Source organism: Staurois parvus, unplaced genomic scaffold (assembly GCF_062004578.1).
Source record: "Staurois parvus isolate SC_StPar_1 unplaced genomic scaffold, SC_StPar_1.0 ptg001581l, whole genome shotgun sequence".
Taxonomy (NCBI): domain Eukaryota; kingdom Metazoa; phylum Chordata; class Amphibia; order Anura; family Ranidae; genus Staurois; species Staurois parvus.
This window is the reverse complement of record NW_028319377.1, coordinates 192,501-211,099: the sequence shown is the minus strand read 5'-3', so window position 1 is coordinate 211,099 and position 18,599 is coordinate 192,501. Positions and strand designations below refer to the sequence as shown.

The window sequence follows — 18,599 nt, the reverse complement described above, 5'->3', positions numbered from 1 at the left end:
ATGTAGGATAGGCATGCCTAAAGGTAGCTGAGTAGGCCTGTTTCCATGGATCATTGGTTTGTCAGGTCAAGGTATTCCTGTTGTTGTGATAGGTTTGGGAGTATGTTAAGATCAGGGCTTGGCCAAAGTGCAGGCAGAAAAGATGGGCGTCTTGGGTGCTTCAAAAAATTAGCACTTTGACCTTTTTTCTTTGGGTGCTAAATGATCTTGTCCTGGCTCTGGTTGAGGTGAAGGGTTAGTTTGTACTGCCTTTCAGGTGCAGTAATTTACATTTTGTTTGAAATCTATTTTTTTAAAATATATTCTTCTGATTTTTTTTAACATATAAAAAAGTCCTTTTAACATATATCAAGCTGTCCTCTTTCTGGGGGCGATGAGGTAGAGAGATCTTCCTTTCAGCTCTTGCCTGTAGGTAGGTCCCTCTCCCTGGGCCCCCTCCCAGGCTCCACACTCCAGGCCATCCTGACCCCATGCCAAGTCTCCTGCTTGGGAATTAGTCAGAGTCCCTTGAGCATGCAGATCAGCCCCTTCTCACCCCCACCCACTGCCTTCCAGAAATTTCTGAAGCTTCCAGAGCAGGGGGAGGGATCAAGTAACTGACCTGCGGAGCCCTTAGCCCTGACCTACAGTAACCTAGCTGACTCACACCCAGCCTCCTAACAAGCCTCTATCTAACTAACTCCCCCTAGCTTAACCTGAAGAGCGTTACACTAAAAACATGGTGAGTTGCCCCACCATTATTTTTGATGGCACCCCTTGATTGCCACTCCAGGGGCACAAGCACTGTGGGCTTTTCTCAACCTGGCCCCTGGTCAAGGTTGGTGAACCAGATTCAAACTGAGAGGAAACAAGCTCTCCCACCGTACCCACCTTATATATCAGGAATTACTATCCGGCGCCCGCAATTGGAAAAGGAAACTGGCATTCTGTCCACCAAAAACTGAGAAGAACTGATACTACACTTGGCGAGAAGTGATGGTCTCTGGACAGGAGCTACAGCTGTGGCTATTGCTGGAATGAACCATTGATGGTTTGGCTTGGGGTTTTTTATCAGCCGTGACCATGAGGATGTAGCTGTCTAGAAATCTTGTCTCTTAAAAATCCATTCTATACAAGGAGACCAATACTCGTACAGCTAATGCTCATACTGGTGTCAACCCACAGATGGACTCTGGCCAGTAACCAGCGTGCACTGACACGTCAACACATTTGTGTGCACCAGCACACGTGCACACGCATTGGCACATGCCCGCTCACATCCAATCCCAGGAATGCCCTAAAGGAGGCCCTGATGTGTGCTATTTGCTGGACATTCTTCAGCTTCCCGTAACCCGTGATCCTGCTCTCCTTGCCTGATTTCCCATCACTGACCCAGCCTGCTCCTGACCTTGCATGGTGGATTCTGGAGTCTGAATTCAGCTTGCCTCTGACCACGCTCTGCTGTCTTCCTGGTATAGACTTCGGCCTGCTGCTTGACTAAAGGTACTCCTGCTCTTCATGTTTGACTTTGGCTTGGCTACTCCTGCTCTTCATGTTTGACTTTGGCTTGGCTACTCCTGCTCTTCGTGTTTGACTTTGGCTTGGCTACTCCTGCTCTTCGTGTTTGACTTTGGCTTGGCTACTCCTGCTCTTCGTGTATGACTTTGGCTAGGCTACTCCTGCTCTTTATGTTTGACTTTGGTTTGGCTACTGACTACAGGAGGTAAGCACTCCTCAATCTCAGTCCCGTGAAGAAGTCTGAGTCTGACCTCAGCTTGCCTCTGACCACACTCTGTTGCTCTGTTGTCTTCCTGGTATAGACCTCGGCCTGCTGCTTGACTACACTTACTCCTGCTCTTCACGTATGACTCTGGCTTGGGTACTCCTGTTCTTAGTGTATGACTTTGGCTTGGCTACTCCTGCTCTTCGTGTATGACTTTGGCTTGGCTACTCCTGCTCTTCGTGTATGACTTTGGCTTGGCTACTCCTGCTCTTCGTGTATGACTTTGGCTTGGCTACTCCTGCTCTTCGTGTATGACTTTGGCTTGGCTACTCCTGCTCATCGCGTATGACTCTGGCTTGGCTACTCCTGCTCTTCGTGTATGACTTTGGCTTGGCTACTCCTGCTCTTTGTGTATGACTTTGGCTTGGCTACTCCTGCTCTTCGTGTGTGACTTTGGCTTGGCTACTCCTGCTCTTCGTGTATGACTTTGGCTTGGCTACTCCTGTTCTTCGTGTATGACTTTGGCTTGGCTACTCCTGCACTTCATGTATGACTTTGGCTTGGCTACTCCTGTTCTTCGTGTATGACTTTGGCTTGGTTACTCCTGCTCTTCGTGTATGACTTTGGCTTGGCTACTCCTGTTCTTCGTGTATGACTTTGGCTTGGCTACTCCTGTTCTTCGTGTATGACTTTGGCTTGGCTACTCCTGCTCTTCGTGTATGACTTTGGCTTGGTTACTCCTGCTCATCGCGTATGACTCTGGCTTGGCTACTCCTGCTCTTCGTGTATGACTTTGGCTTGGTTACTCCTGCTCTTCGTGTATGACTTTGGCTTGGCTACTCCTGTTCTTCGTGTATGACTTTGGCTTGGTTACTCCTGCTCATCGCGTATGACTCTGGCTTGGCTACTCCTGCTCTTCGTGTATGACTTTGGCTTGGTTACTCCTGCTCTTCGTGTATGACTCTGGCTTGGCTACTCCTGCTCTTCGTGTATGACTCTGGCTTGGCTACTCCTGCTCTTCGTGTATGACTCTGGCTTGGCTACTCCTGCTCTTCGTGTATGACTTTGGCTTGGCTACTCCTGCTCTTCATGTATGACTTTGGCTTGGCTACTCCTGCTCTTCGTGTATGACTTTGGCTTGGCTACTCCTGCTCTTCATGAATGACTTTGGCTTGGCTACTGACTACAGGAGTTAAGCACTCCTCAGTCTCAGTCCCGTGAAGACTGAGATTGAGCTCTGCAGTCACTTTTCCAGCAGTTGTTTTCTTATACCGGGTCACAATCCTGCTCGATGTCCTTTTGTCTCTTTTGGTCAGGTGACCACGTCAACCGCACTTATGCTTGTCAGACGACATTTTCCCGGAAACTGTTTCTGCCGTCATAACGTTTGATACGGTACCTCTCGACACGGCAAATAGATTGGCAACCTCAGTCACAGAGGCACCAGCTGAGCGGCACCAACAATTTGAACTCTTTGAAGCTCAGTGAGCTCAAACATGACTCCGTATTACTATCAGCACACACAGTGAATGATGAAAGTGAGGCCTCCCACCTGTTAGCTAGGTGTCTCATCACACAGCAGAAGCAAAAGAATGTTACATCACTTCCGCTTTCACCGCAAAACATGCCGTTACTTTTACACCTGCAAACTTCAATGCAAAAATCACATTCCCATTGACTTCAATGCAAAATTGCATCCCATTGACTTCAATGCAAAATCGCGTCCCATTGACTTCAATGCAAAATTGCATCCCATTGACTTATTTATTTCAGGTACTTATATAGCACCATCAATTTACGCAGCACTTTACATGTATATTGTACATTCACATCAGTCCCTAACCCTCAAGGGGTGTACAATCTAAGGTCCCTAACTCACATTCATACATACACATACTAGGGACAATGTAGACAGGATCCAATTAACCTACCAGCATGTCTTTGGAGTGTAGGAGGAAACCAGAGTACCCGGAAGGAACCCACACAGGCACAGGGAGAACATGCAAACTCCCGGCAGGTGGTGCCATGGCTAGGATTTGAACCAAGGACCTGAGTACTGCCAGGCGGAAGTGCTAACCATTTAGCCACTGTGCTGCCTGACTTCATTGTAAAACTGCTTCCCATTGACGTCAATGCAAAAAAACTCCCCGTTGACTTTAATGCAATATCAAGTTTCATTGACTTCAATGCTAATTCGCCTCCTGTTGACTTCAAAACAAAAACTAAAATATAACTAAAGGCAAAAGTTTTTATCTAGTTTTGGATTGCTGTCTGCGCCCCCGTTATGGAGATTCCCCCTCTCTATTTGTCTTCTTTACTATTATCATTGAAAGTACAAGAAACGTAGCCCCAGAAAAGTAATTTAGGGGAAATCTTCCAATGGGGACACGAGTTCTGGCGACCTGGGGGGGGGGGGGTCCCCATGTACTTCTCTTAATTTCCAGGGATTTCCCCTAACTTCCTGTTTCAATCATGAGACAGGAAGTGAAGGGAAATCTCCCCAATGGAGACACAAATTGGGGAAAAAATCTAACAGGGGGTTATACTCTATCCAAAAAACAAACATTTTGCCTCTAGTTCTACTTTAAATTTTTTAATTTTATATATATTTCATTTTATTTTCTGTACAATTCTTGTGTTACTTTCAAGAAGAGTTATTTTACGTTATTGGAATATATATTTTCTTTAATTCATGATATTAATTAAAATGTTGAATATAATACAATCATATATAAAAAAATATATATTTTTTTTGGAACAAAACTGTCCATTTCGGTTTTTGGCCAAGTGCACCAGCACACCCCTGACCACACAGCGCCCCCACACTCCGGTCTCTTCAGCCCTGCTTAGCCAGAGATAGCCTATCAGGAGACTGCAATGTACAATCCCCGCCCATATTCTCTCCCAGGTGCAGCGCTCGGCTTCTAAGGGCGGTGGGCGGGGTTTCCCAGCTACAATGAAAGTGGGGAAGGCGGAGTCCGGGGGACCAAGCATATCTGACATCCAATTAGCGCCCAACTTCAGCCTTCCTGCGCCCTATTGGCGCCTAACTTCCGCCCATCCTTCCCTGCATTGACGCCTAACGCCCGCCCATCTTGCGCCCCATTGGCGCCTAACTTCCGCCCATCCTGCGCTCCATTGACGCCTAACGCCCGCCCATCTTGTGTTCCATTATCACCTAAATTCCGCCCATCCTGCTTTCCATGGGCGCATAACTTCCGCCCATCCTGCGCCCCATTGGAGCCTAACTTCCGCTCAGCCAGCGCCCCATTGGAGCCTAACTTCCCCCTACACCGCCCCGTCCTTCGTCATGGTAGCTTACAAACCCCGCCCACCATCTCTGGCACTAGAGAGCACCGCCCCAAAGAACGTTTAGCGAATCAGGAAGCGGGAAGAAATCTCCTCAGGCGTGTGAGCTCTGAGTTGTAGTACCGTCAGGCGGACAGTAGGTGGCGGCGGTTCTCCGGTCGGAGGTGGTTTGTCCCCGATCGCTGTCCGTAGTTGTAGTCCGGGAGGTCGGGGTCGATCTTTGCCCGGTCGGGGCTGTCAGTGTGTCGGTCGGTCGGTCATGGCTTCTAGCGGCTCCATCCAGATCCCCCGGCGGCTGCCCCTCCTCCTGAGCCATGACGGGGTCCTCCTCCCCGGCTCCAGTATGCGGGTCAGTGTGGACTCCCCCGGGAACCTGGCGCTGGTCCGGAGTCATCTCCTGAGAGGAACTTCACTGAAGAGCACCATCATCGGGGTGACCCCGAACACCCGGGACCCGGGCTCCGAGGGGGAGGAGCGAGCCACCCTGCACAGGTCCGTGGAAGGGGCGGGGCTTCATTCTTGGGCCCCTGGAAACGTGCCTGCCAGTTCTGGATCCCCTTTGATAAAGGGCCTGCTCCCTACTAGGGGCCCCCCATTAAGGTGTCTGTCCCTTTCTGGGGCCTCCTGGTAAAAGGGTCCATCCCCTCTCTGGGGCCCCACCCCTCAATAAAAGGGTCCATCCCCTCTCTGGGGCCCCACCCCTCAATAAAAGGGTCCATCCCCTCTCTGGGGCCCCACCCCTCAATAAAAGGGTCCATCCCCTCTCTGGGGCCCCGCCCCTAGATAAAAGGGTCCCTCCCCTTTCTGACCCCCCCTCTTCGATAAAGGGGTCAGTCCCCTTCTTTGCCCCCCTCCCAGTAAAAGGTCCGTCCGATTCCTGGCTCCCCCCACCCCGATAAGAAGGGTCCTTCGCCTTCTGCCCCCCCCCCCCTCCCGGTAAAATGGTCCGTCCCCTTTCTTCCCCCTCCTGGTAAAAAGGTCTGGCCCCGATAAAAAGGGTCCGTTCCCTTTCTGCCCCCCCTCGATAAAAGATCTGGTCCCCCCCCTCCCGGTAAAAGGTCCATTCCCTCTCTGCCCCCCCCCCCTGGTAGAATGGACCGTCCCCTTTCTGCTCCCTCCGGTAAAATGGTCCGTCACCTTTCTGCCCCCCCCCTCCGGTAAAATGGTCTGTCCACTTTCTTCCTCCCTCCCGGTAAAAGGGTCCGTCCCCTCTATGCCCCCCCAATAAAAAGGGTCCATCCTCTTTTCTGGCCCCCCCAGACCACCAGGGGAAGACAGAGTGGAAAAAATCCTAAGGGCCATTTCACACTACATGCGTTTGTGTGGGTTTTTTTTTTCTGCATCCAAAACGCACGGCCGTTCATTCTTAAAGGCGGCCCCCACCCATCTGAACAAGCTGGGTGCAGGAAATGTGGGTGGGTGCAGGAAATGACACGCTGCAAAAGTACCATGTGATTTCCTTGTGGCTCCCTCCCCCGCGTTTCCTACAGGTACAGCCGCCCCTTCAAGGTCTCCTCCTATTACCCAGTTTTAGGAAATGTAAGACACATAGAGCCACGCCCTGGCCCCACCCCTGCTCTGTCCTCATTGGCTCACTGGTTGTGATTGACAGCAGTGGGAGACAATGGCTCATGTTGCTGTGTCTCAGCCAATGAGGAGAGAGAGAGCCGAGGCTCCAGTGCACATCACTGGACTGAGATGGGGCTCGGGGGAGTATTGTGGGGGGGGGGGGGGGGGTGCTGCACACAAAACGTTTTTTTTTTACCTTCATACATAGAAAACATGACGGTATAAAACCTTCAGCCTTTACAGCCATTTTATTTTGAAGCGCAGAACAATATTTGTGCCAGGAGTTAAGATGCAGAATAGTAATGAGTAAATACACTATATTGTCACAAGTATTGGCCCCGCCCTCCCAATCATGTGATTCAGGTGTTCCAATCCCCTCCGTGGACACAGGTGTATACAATCAAGCCCCTAGGCATGCAGACTGCTTCTACAAACATTGGTGAAAGAATGGGTCGCTCTCAGGAGCTCAGTGACTCCAAGCGTGGTCCCGTGATAGGTGGCCACCTGGGCAATAAGTCCATCCGTGACATTTCCTGGCTACTAAATATTCCACGCTCAACTGTTAGTGGGATTATAACAAAGTGGAAGCAACTGGGAACAACAACTCAGCCACCAAGTAGTAGGCCACGTCACATGACAGGGCGGGGTCAGCGCATGCTGAAGCGCACAGTGCGCAGAAGTCGCCAACTGTCTGCAGAGTCAATAGCTAAAGACCTCCAGACTTGGTGTGGCCTTCAGATGAGCCCAACAACAGTGCGTAGAGAGCTTCATGGAATGGGTTTCCATGGCCGAGCAGCTGCATCCAAGCCTTCCATCACCAAGTGCAATGCAAAGCGTCGGATGCCGTGGTGTAAAGCACGCCGCCACTGGACTCTAGAGCAGTGGAGTCGTGTTCTCTGGAGTGACCAATCACGCTTCTCAGTCTGCCAATCCGATGGACGTGTCTGGGTTTGGCGGTTGCCAGGAGAACGGTACTTGCCTGACTGCATTGTGCCAAGTGTACAGTTGGGTGGAGGGGGGATTATGGTGTGGGGTTGTTTTTCAGGGGTTGGGCTTGGCCCCCTAGTTCCAGTGAAGGGAATTCTTAAGGCGACATTTTGGACAACTTGTAGGAAGAGTTTGGGGATGGCCCCTTCCTGTTCCAACATGACTGCCCCCCAGTGCACAAAGCAAGGTCCATAAAGACATGGAGGAGCCAGTTTGGGGTGGAGGAACTTGACTGTCCTGCACAGAGTCCTGACCTCCACCCCATAGAACACCTTTGGGATGAATTAGAGCGGAGACTGCGAGCCAGGCCTCCTCCCCCGACATCAGTGCCTGACCTGACAAATGTGCTTCTGGAAGAATGGTCCAACCTTCCCATAGACACCCTCCTAAACCTTGTGGACGGCCTTCCCAGAAGAGTTGAAGCTGTTATAGCTGCAAAGGGCGGGGCCAACTCAATATTGAACCCTACGGACTAAGACTGGGGGGGGCCATTAGAGGTCATGTGCGTGGAAAGGCAGGCCGACCAACACTGTAGGCAATATAGTGTATATCTACTGAATACTGATGTAGTTGTTGCACAAAATACGTAAATGATGTATTCCATGGATGGACTCCCAGTGACACCAACAATGGGGCCTAATGACATCAATGAAGGGCCACAATTTCTCCCAGTGACACCAAAAATGGGACAAAATTTCTCTCAGTGACACCAACAATGGGGCCCAATGACGCCAATGATGAGGCACAATTCCTCCCAGTGACACCAAAAATGGGCATTGTTTTTGGTCCCCCGAGAGTCCGAAGGACAGTAAACGGGCCCTTTTTGTTTAGAAAGTTTGGAAACCCTTGCTGTGTAGTGTGTATATCATATCCTCTGCTATCCGCATGAGTCACGTGTGACGAGTTTTCCCATCACCAAGAAAAAAAAAAGTGTCGGGGGAGCGATCTCCAGCACACAGCCTATGATTGACAGCATCAGCTCTGTTCCTGTGTGCTGTGTGAAGGGGGTGTGTCTGTTCCCTCCAATCAGCTCTCAGAGCTCTCCTCACTGAGCTCTGCAGAGTGTCATTTATCTCCACCCCCTGCTTTCTGAAAGCTCTGGTAAGCTGAATACATTTTGGACTTTGAACAGTTGTAGAGAAGAGGACCGCAGATAAACAGGTACAACTTATGTCGGAGGATTTATTTGTTTCGTCTCTGTGGCCAGTCACTTCAACTTAGTCTAGAATAAAATTTCAAGCTCACAAAAAAAAGCCCACGTTTTGGGGGATCCAAAGATCCTCCTTCATCAGAGCTACAAAATAAATAAAAGCAAAATCCTATATAAATTCATATTTAACCACCTCCTGTCCAGTCGTTGTATATAAAAGGATGGACGGTGGCAGTGCAGGGTCAGGTGGCCATTTATAAACAGCCTCCCCGCCCCCTGCTTGTGCGCGCTCCCTGGGTGTCCTCCGGACACAGTGGAACACCGATCATCGGACGGGACCTCTGTGTGGGGTCCCGATCATGTGATCACTGATTGGCCAATCAGTGATCACATACAAGGGGGAAAGTGTCTGGACTGGAAGGGGGGGAGTGTCCGGACCGGAAAGGGGGGAAAGTGTCCAGACCGGAAAGGGGGGAAAGTGTCCGGACCGGAAGGGGGGGAAAGTGTCCGGACCGGAAGGGGGGAAAAGTGTCCGGACCGGAAGGGGGGAGTGTCCGGAAGGGGGGGAGTGTCCGGACCGGAAGGGGGGGGAGTGTCCGGACCGGAAGGGGGGGGGAAGTGTCCGGACCGGAAGGGGGGGGAAAGTGTCCGGACCGGAAGGGGGGGGAAAGTGTCCGGACCGGAAGGGGGGGGAAAGTGTCCGGACCGGAAGGGGGGGGAAAGTGTCCGGACCGGAAGGGGGGGGAAAGTGTCCGGACCGGAAGGGGGGGGAAAGTGTCCGGACCGGAAGGGGGGGGAAAGTGTCCGGACCGGAAGGGGGGGAAAGTGTCCGGACCGGAAGGGGGGGGGAAAGTGTCCGGACCGGAAGGGGGGGGGAAAGTGTCCGGACCGGAAGGGGGGGGAAAGTGTCCGGACCGGAAGGGGGGGGAAAGTGTCCGGACCGGAAGGGGGTGAAAGTGTCCGGACCGGAAGGGGGTGAAAGTGTCCGGACCGGAAGGGGGGGGGGGAGTGTCCGGACCGGAAGGGGGGGGGGAGTGTCCGGACCGGAAGGGGGGAGTGTCCGGAAGGGGGGGAGTGTCCGGACCGGAAGGGGGGGAAAGTGTCCGGACCGGAAGGGGGGGGGGAGTGTCCGGACCGGAAGGGGGGAGTGTCCGGAAGGGGGGGAGTGTCCGGACCGGAAGGGGGGGGAGTGTCCGGACCGGAAGGGGGGGGGAAGTGTCCGGACCGGAAGGGGGGGGAAAGTGTCCGGACCGGAAGGGGGGGGAAAGTGTCCGGACCGGAAGGGGGGGGAAAGTATCCGGACCGGAAGGGGGGGGAAAGTGTCCGGACCGGAAGGGGGGGGAAAGTGTCCGGACCGGAAGGGGGGGGAAAGTGTCCGGACCGGAAGGGGGGGGAAAGTGTCCGGACCGGAAGGGGGGGGAAAGTGTCCGGACCGGAAGGGGGAGAAAGTGTCCGGACCGGAAGGGGGGGGGAAAGTGTCCGGACCGGAAGGGGGGGGAAAGTGTCCGGACCGGAAGGGGGTGAAAGTGTCCGGACCGGAAGGGGGTGAAAGTGTCCGGACTGGAAGGGGGTGAAAGTGTCCGGACCGGAAGGGGGTGAAAGTGTCCGGACTGGAAGTGGTTAAAAAGCATCAATATATGTAATTAAAAAAAAAAGTTATCAGTGACCAAACGCTGTTGAAGTTGTTGGTCTGTGAATATATCCGGAGATTACATCCGAGCAAAATCAGACTCGTCAGAATAAACAATCATTAGAACAATGAAAACCGATCAGAAGAATGATTGAAAATGTAATTGAAATGATAAAATTAGAACCTTGATTGAACGCAAAATTTAATTGAATTAACAGAAAAATAATTTAATCACGGTTCTAATTTTATCAGTTTAAATTAAAATTCAATTTTTAATTATTCTGAAATAATTCTTGATTTATTTTTAATTCATTTTGCCCTTTTTTGCTTTTTAAAATGATCTTGTTTGCTTTGATGAGTTTGCGCACGTCATGTAACTTCATGTATCCTCACAGTAGAATCCAATCATTCATCACGGACCAAGAGCTTCAATGATATTGTACAGCGCTGAGCAAACTGTTGGCGCTATATAAATCCTGTATAATAATAATATAAATCCTGTATAATAATAATATAAATCCTGTATAATAATATATAAATCCTGTATAATAATATATAAATCCTGTATAATAATAATAATATAAATCCTGTATAATAATAATAATATATAAATCCTGTATAATAATAATATAAATCCTGTATAATAATAATAATATATAAATCCTGTATAATAATATAAATCCTGTATAATAATAATATAAATCCTGTATAATAATAATAATATAAATCCTGTATAATAATAATAATATATAAATCCTGTATAATAAAAATATAAATCCTGTATAATAATAATAATATAAATCCTGTATTATAATAATAATAATATAAATCCTGTATAATAATATAAATCCTGTATAATAATAATATATAAATCCTGTATAATAATATAAATTCTGTATAATAATAATAATATAAATTCTGTATAATAATAATATAAATCCTGTATAATAATAATAATATAAATCCTGTATAATAATAATAATATATAAATCCTGTATAATAATATAAATCCTGTATAATAAAAATATAAATCCTGTATAATAATAATAATATAAATCCTGTATTATAATAATAATAATATAAATCCTGTATAATAATATAAATCCTGTATAATAATATAAATTCTGTATAATAATAATAATATAAATTCTGTATAATAATAATAATATAAATCCTGTATAATAATAATAATATAAATCCTGTATAATAATAATATAAATCCTGTATAATAATAATAATAATGTCATTCCTTTTCTTTCTTTTTTTTTTAATTGAACAGTGACTACTGACTTTTATTTTTAGCTCTTTAAATGTTTGTATGGTTTTTTTTTAATTTTTTTATATTTTTTTTGTGAACTTGATTAAAATTGTGTTCTGTACTTCCTACGTAGGGTGGTACTCCAGTTCCCCCCAGTGTCACACGTCCAATGTGGGACTTGAACCCACGACACTGAGATTCAAGTTGCTCTAAAGACTGAAGGCTTTTTTTTTTCGTTTTTTTTTCTTCTTTTTTAGTTTCTTTTTTTTCTTCTTTTTTTGTTTTCTTTTTCTTCTTTTTTCGTTTATTGTTCTTTTTTCTTTTCTTTTTCTTTTTTTTGTTTTTTTGTGTGTTTTTTTTTTTTTTGTTCTTTTTTCTTTTTTTTTTTTCTTCCTTTTTGGTTTTTTCTTTTTTTTTTTTTTCTTTGTTCGCGGCTTAGTGAGGAGGGAGTGTGGGGCGAACTGAACCATGCTCTGTGTATCCCATAGACTCACGAGTGAGCATGCACAAGTGCCCCTATAGCAGGCACCTTGCTCTGGGGGCTCTCGGCAAAGGAGAGGGTCCAGGAGCACCATTCCTCCTGTACAGGGCCCAAGCTGGGTGAATCCAATGTGGGCAGAGAGGGTGATGGGTGTGGCGGGGAGGCGATTACTGGAACCGATTCCCCTGTATGGCTCTCTGAAAGTTGGATTCTTCTCCTCCCTCCCGCTGGCTTTCAGCTGCCGCAGACAGAGCCATACAGGGGATCGGTTCCAATAATTGCTCCCCTTGCCAAACCCATCACCCACCATGTACATAAGTTTACCCGTGCTGCCCGGGACCCCCTGCGTGCCTCACAGTGCTGCCAAATTCCTTCCTCTCCTTCCCACCGGCAGCTGCAATCACACAATAGGAACCTTCAGGATGGAGAATGGGGGTGCCCTTTCCTTCCCTGAATGAACACAATGAGTGGCTGGTACTGATCATTCACTGTGTTCATTCATAACTGAAGCATAGTAAATTGTTTTGTTTTTTTGGGGGGGGGGGATTGGGGGCTGTCAGGTGGGCTGTATGGGGCCTCATGGTTTCTAACAGGACAGGGATATAGAGGTGGGGCCGGGAGACAGTTGGAAAAGGAAAATGCATCTGACATCTCAGAAGAGTAATAGAGAGGAAATCTTACAATGAGGACACTAGATCCGCTGACCCTAATAACACACCGAGATTCTCTCACATTGGAGGGATTTCCTCTCACTTCCTGTTTTGGCTATGGGACAGGAAGTGACTGTAAATCTCCCCAGTGGGGACACAGATGGGGGGGAATCTGACAAGGGTTAGTACCCTCCCTTACTCCATCCACAAATGAAAGAAAAGTGAGACTTTAAGGTGAAGCAGAGATCTAAATCTATCTTGTGCTTCCTGGCAGGATCGGAACAGCGGCAATAGCTGTGCAAGTTGTCGGCAGTAACTGGCCCAAGCCGCACTACACCCTACTGGTCACCGGCCTGTGCCGATTTCAGATCACGGAGATTGTGAAAACCCGACCCTACCCCGTCGCTGAGGTGGAGCAACTCGATCGCTTAGAGGAGCTACGCACTAAAGAGGAGTTTAAAGAGGCCATCGGCGATCTGTCCGAGCAGTTCTATAAGTACGCCGTTCAGGTAGGTCGTCCTTACTCACATTTTTCTTTCCTTTTTTATCCATTTCCCGTCTGGCCCATGTATATAAACGGCCGGACGGTGGCAGTGCAGGGGCGGGTGGCCGTTTATAAACATCCTCCCTACTCCCTGCTTGTGCGCTCTCCCTGGGAGCGCACAGCACCATGATCCGGTGTGTCTGGAGGACACAGCGGAACACCAATCGCTGTACGGGACCTCTGTGTGAGGTCCTGATCATGTGATCACAGATTTGCCAATCAGTAATCACATGCAGAGTAGTAAGCAAGATGTCACTTCTGACATCATTGCTTACTACGTGTGAAATCTGTGAATGATCACAGAGGTCACATGGTACAAAGCTATTCGCAACAGCCTTGTACCATGTGACAAGCTGTAACCAATCACAGCTCACTCAGTATTTCTCAATGGCTGCAAGAATGCAGCCAGAGAGGAGAAATGATTGCTTTTACAGCCTTTATGGGTGTAAAAGCAATCCGTGTAAAAAAAAAAAATCTTCATCACCCCCCACAAGTACTACAGTGTCACTATGGTACAGTGTTGCATGACCGCGCAATTGTCATTTAAAGTGCGACAGCGCTGAAAATTAGCCTGGGCAGAAAGGGGGTAAAAGTACCCGGTATTGATGTGGTCAAGCCGGCCATAGATGGAGTGATCTTCTTTCTGGCAACCATGGGTTGCAGGAAAGCAAATAGCTCGATTCCCCCATCAACACTGTCAGTGTCAGTGGGGGAATCCCTACCTTGGTGTTCTTATGTTCTCCCAGCAGGGGGAGCCGTCCCTGCCAGGAGAACACAGTGATTACTGCTAGTGGCTATAATAGTCACGTGAAAAATAGTACAGGCTGGTCAACTTGGGTACAATCAGCCTGCCCACACATGGTTCAATTCCTGGCTGGTCCCTGCTGAACTGGCCAAGATTCCACCCGTCTAAGGCTGGCTTAGCAGGTTAACTTGTTATAGGTTAAATGCAAGATAAAGTAGGTCAGTGTTTCTCAACCTTTTTTTCAGTCAAGGCACCCTTTAAAATGATGGACAGTCCCGAGGCACTCTTTAACCACCTCCCGCCCGTCATATAGTACAATGACGGACACAAGGCGGTTCTGTCATTCTGGGAGGATATCATAAGACGTCGTCCCATTCTAACCGCACATGCGCGGCTCCGGGAGTGCGCAGCATGGCGATCGGCGGTGCGCTGTGTCTCTCGGACACAGCGGATCACTGATCAATGGAAAGAGCCGAAGATGTTGGCTCGGTCATATGATCAGCTGTGTCCAATCACAGCTGATCACATGTAAACCAGGAAATGCCAGTTATCAGCATTTCTCTCCTCACGAGCTGTCACACTGACAGAGGAGAGGAGAGCCGGTAATCGGCATTCCTCGGAGGGGACATCTACACTGATCATCAGAGCACTGATGATCAGTGTGCCCTGATGATCTGTATAGCCCCAGCAGTGTCAGTGACACCTGTCAGTGTCCATCAGTGCCAGCTCTGTGCTCATCCATGTCACCTGCCAGTGCCCATCCATGCCACATATCAGTGCCTACCAGTGCCCATCAATGCCACATATCAGTGCCTACCAGTGCCCATCAATGCCACATATCAGTGCCTACCAGTGCACATCAATGCCACATATCAGTGCCTACCAGTGCACATCAATGCCACATATCAGTGCCCATCTCAGCTGCCTTTCAGTGTCACCCATCAGTTCCAGTCAGTGCCGCCTATCAGTTCCAGTCAGTGCCGCCTAACGGTGCCAGTCAGTGCCGCCTAACGGTGCCAGTCAGTGCCGCCTAACAGTGCCAGTCAATGCTGCCTATCAGGGCCATATATGAGTGCTGCCTTTCAGTGCCCATCAGTGATGCTTGTCAATGCCAATCAGTGCCACCTACAAGTGCCTTCTCATCAGTGCCACCTATCAGTGTCCATCAGTGCAGCCTATCAGTGCCCATCACTGCAGCCTCATTAGCACACATCAGTGAAGGAGAAAAATCACTTATTTACAAAATTGTATAACAAAAACTAAGAAAAAACTTGAAATTCTGTGACGAGGGAGGCAGGGCCAAAATGCAGGCACCATGACTCGGGATCGAGCCTCCACGAGTGCCCCCATAGGAAGCTGCTTTCTATGGTGGCCAGTGGGGGGCCCACGAAGAGGAGAATCGTGGCTGCTCTGTGCAAAAATATTGCACTGAGCAGGTAAATATGGCATGTTTGTTTAAAAGAAAAAAATTCTCATTCTTAATGTCCCGATATTATGTGATTGCTTCTTTTCTGGTTATGAAAGCATATTTGAGATGTTATTACTGCTTCAGTTACCCAGATAATTTATTACTTTTATATATTGTCAAAACACAAATAAAAATTTCTTTAAAAAGAAAAAGAAAAAAAAACCAAAAGTTAGGTTTACAATCATTTTAAATGTTGAGGTAAATATGACATGTTTGTCTAAAAGATAAAAAAAAAAATGTATCATTCTTAATGTCTCGATATTATGTGATTGCTTCTCAGGGGCGGACTGACCATTTGGAAACTCGGGCACTGCCCTAGGGCCCGGGGTCAGTAGGGGGCCCCATGAGATGTCCCTGGTACCTTTTTTATAGGCTTTTTTGGGTATGGGCGAGGACACGGGGGCCCCATGATCCCCTATTGACCGGGGGCCCCATGAGTTGTCAGTCTGCCCCTGTTGCTTCTTTTGAGGATAATGTAGGTGGAAACCCTGGATGCCATTAGTCAGGGAAGAAAGGGTTTCTAGCTGTTGCTGTGTATATGTGTTTTCTTTTTGTTTGCTGGCATTTTCATAGTGAAACTATTATCAGCCGGCATGGATTGTTTTTCTCTTTGCTAAATGGATAATGTATGACCAGGGGCGGACTGACCATTTGGAAACTCGGGCACTGCCCGAGGGCCCAGGGTCAGTAGGGGGCCCCATAAGATGCCCCTGGTACCTTTTTCATAGGCTTTTTTGAGTTTGGGCAAGGACACAGGGACCCCATGATCCCCTATTGCCTGGGGGCCCCATGAGTTGTCAGTCAACCCTGTGCATGACCATTCTGTTTTTCTTTTTTCTAGCTGGTGGACATGTTGGATAATTCAGTGCCGGCAGTTGCCAAACTAAAGAAACTATTAGACAATCTTCCTAGGGAGCTTTTGCCGGACATTCTGATATCAATCATCCGGACAACCAATGAGGAGAAGCTGCAGGTGAGGACCAAAAAAAAAATGGCTACCTGTAAATGATTGTATAGACGGGAAATATTCACAGATGGAGGTGGCACACTTCAAATCTGAACTGCAGGCACACATAAATACATCGGTGAAATACATACATTGGAGCTGTTTTACCTTCTAAAGGAGTTGTATTTCTGTCCAGCCAGCTTTGAGATTTGCACAGCTCTGACACACAATACAGCCCTCGGGGACCTGGTTTTTCTCCGCTGCAGTTAAAGGAAAGGTTCACCTTTGGGAACATGTTACATGTGCCACACGCTTTTACCCCCGGTTCACATCTATGCGGCCGTGCGGGCTGCGTTTTGCACGGGCACGAGAGCCCATTCATTTGAATGGACTCCCGTGCCCGTGACGCGCAGGGAAAGAAGTCCCGGCACTGCTTTGGAAACGCAGGTGAGGTTCCCAGTACGGTTGCATTTCCCAGTGCGGGCGGCGTGCCGTTAGAATTAATGGGGTCCGCAATTCTCTGTGTGGATTTTCGTGCGGATCTGCAGCGACACCACCACTTTTATGTGGCCGTGCAGGCCGCGTTTTGCACGGGCACGAGAGCCCATTCATTTGAATGGACTCCCGTGCCCGTGACGCGCAGGGAAAGAAGTCCCGGCACTGCTTTGGAAACGCAGGTGAGGTTCCCAGTACGGTTGCGTTTCCCAGTGCAGGCGGCGTGCCGTTAGAATTAATGGGGTCCACAATTCTCTGTGTGGATTTTCGTGCGGATCTGCAGCGACACCACCACTTTTATGTGGCCGTGCAGGCCGCGTTTTGCACGGGCACGAGAGCCCATTCATTTGAACGGACTCCTCCCGTGCCCGTGACGCGCAGGGAAAGAAGTCCCGGCACTGCTTTGGAAAACACAGGTGAGGTTCCCAGTACGGTTGCGTTTCCCAGTGCAGGCGGCGTGCCGTTAGAATTAATGGGGTCCGCAATTCTCTGTGTGGATTTTCGTGCGGATCTGCAGCGGCACCACCACTTCTATGCGGCCGTGCGGGCCGCGTTTTGCATGGGCACGAGAGCCCATTCATTTGAACGGACTCCTCCTGTGCCCGTGACGCGCAGGGAAAGAAGTCCCGGCACTACTTTGGAAAACGCAGGTGAGGTTTTCAGTACGGTTGCGTCTCCCAGTGCGGGCGGCGTGCCGTTAGAACTAATGGGGTCCGCAATTCTCTGTGCGGATTTTCGAGCGGATCTGCAGCGGCACCACCCGCACAGATGTGAACTTAGGGTTAGGGTAGAACATGTTGCTGCAGCCGCCGCCAATGCCCCCCCCCGACAGATCGTATGTGGAAACTTCTCCCTGTTTTATCTGTCAGATTTGAAAATAGCGCTGCCGCGCGTTGGCTCCGCCTACACAGCCTCGTCATTCATTCATGGACTTCCGTGAATGAATGAATTGCAAGTCCCAGCAGCCTCAGCGGCTGTCGGCTTGTAGTTTTCAATGAACTCCCACGGTGCTGTGGAGCGCAGTGGTAGTTCATTGCAGCTTCCTATCCGAATATCTGCTTGCTTGTACACCCCATACATCCCGCACGGCAAGCAGATAGTCTGACAGGTCTGCAGGAGACCTGCATGGCATCAGGAATCTACTGATCGCTGCTTTCCAGGCTCTTTTGGACACAAATAATAAATGCACATTCTTTTACGTGCACTTAAACACTTAAAAGTCTTGTCTTTCCCACACCCTGTGACTGGTCAATGTAAGAAACAGCAGCAGAATGATCATGGTCACTCCTCCCTTTCCTCCTGTCACCATGCTCCCTGCACTGCTGTACATCGTAATGCCTCCTTGTACTGCTTCTTCCCCCTCCCCTCTGAGTTCTGTTGTACTGCAAAATTCTGATAACGAGCCAAAGTCAGGTATGCTACTTGCATAAAAAAATACATTTAATGATGTATTAATAAATGCAAAGCTGCAATAATTTGTGTCGTCCTCATCTGCCAAACGATATCATCCTGTGTACATCGGGAGCTGCGCAGCTGGTGTTATTCTGACCACGTGCTTTACCACGTCTGCTATTTCATCCTGGACAGTGAGTTAAAACAAAGAGCAAATGTGAAATTCTGCGTAAAACTGGACAAATTGCTGGATCTTCGCAACGTTGTCACAAC

The 18,599-nt window shown here is 48.7% G+C and overlaps 1 protein-coding gene across 1 annotated transcript in view; it reads left to right on the top strand.

The window, feature by feature from the left end:
• The first annotated feature begins 5,171 nt into the window (after positions 1-5,171).
• Positions 5,172-18,599, top strand: part of LONP2 (lon peptidase 2, peroxisomal) — a 153,578-nt gene continuing 140,150 nt past the window's right edge. Inside the window, exons 1-3 of the mRNA XM_089662888.1 lie at positions 5,172-5,503; positions 13,011-13,245; positions 16,335-16,466. Coding sequence (XP_089519014.1) covers positions 5,271-5,503; positions 13,011-13,245; positions 16,335-16,466 — 600 coding nt within the window. The 5' untranslated portion in view covers positions 5,172-5,270. The remainder of the gene's footprint in view (positions 5,504-13,010; positions 13,246-16,334; positions 16,467-18,599) is intronic.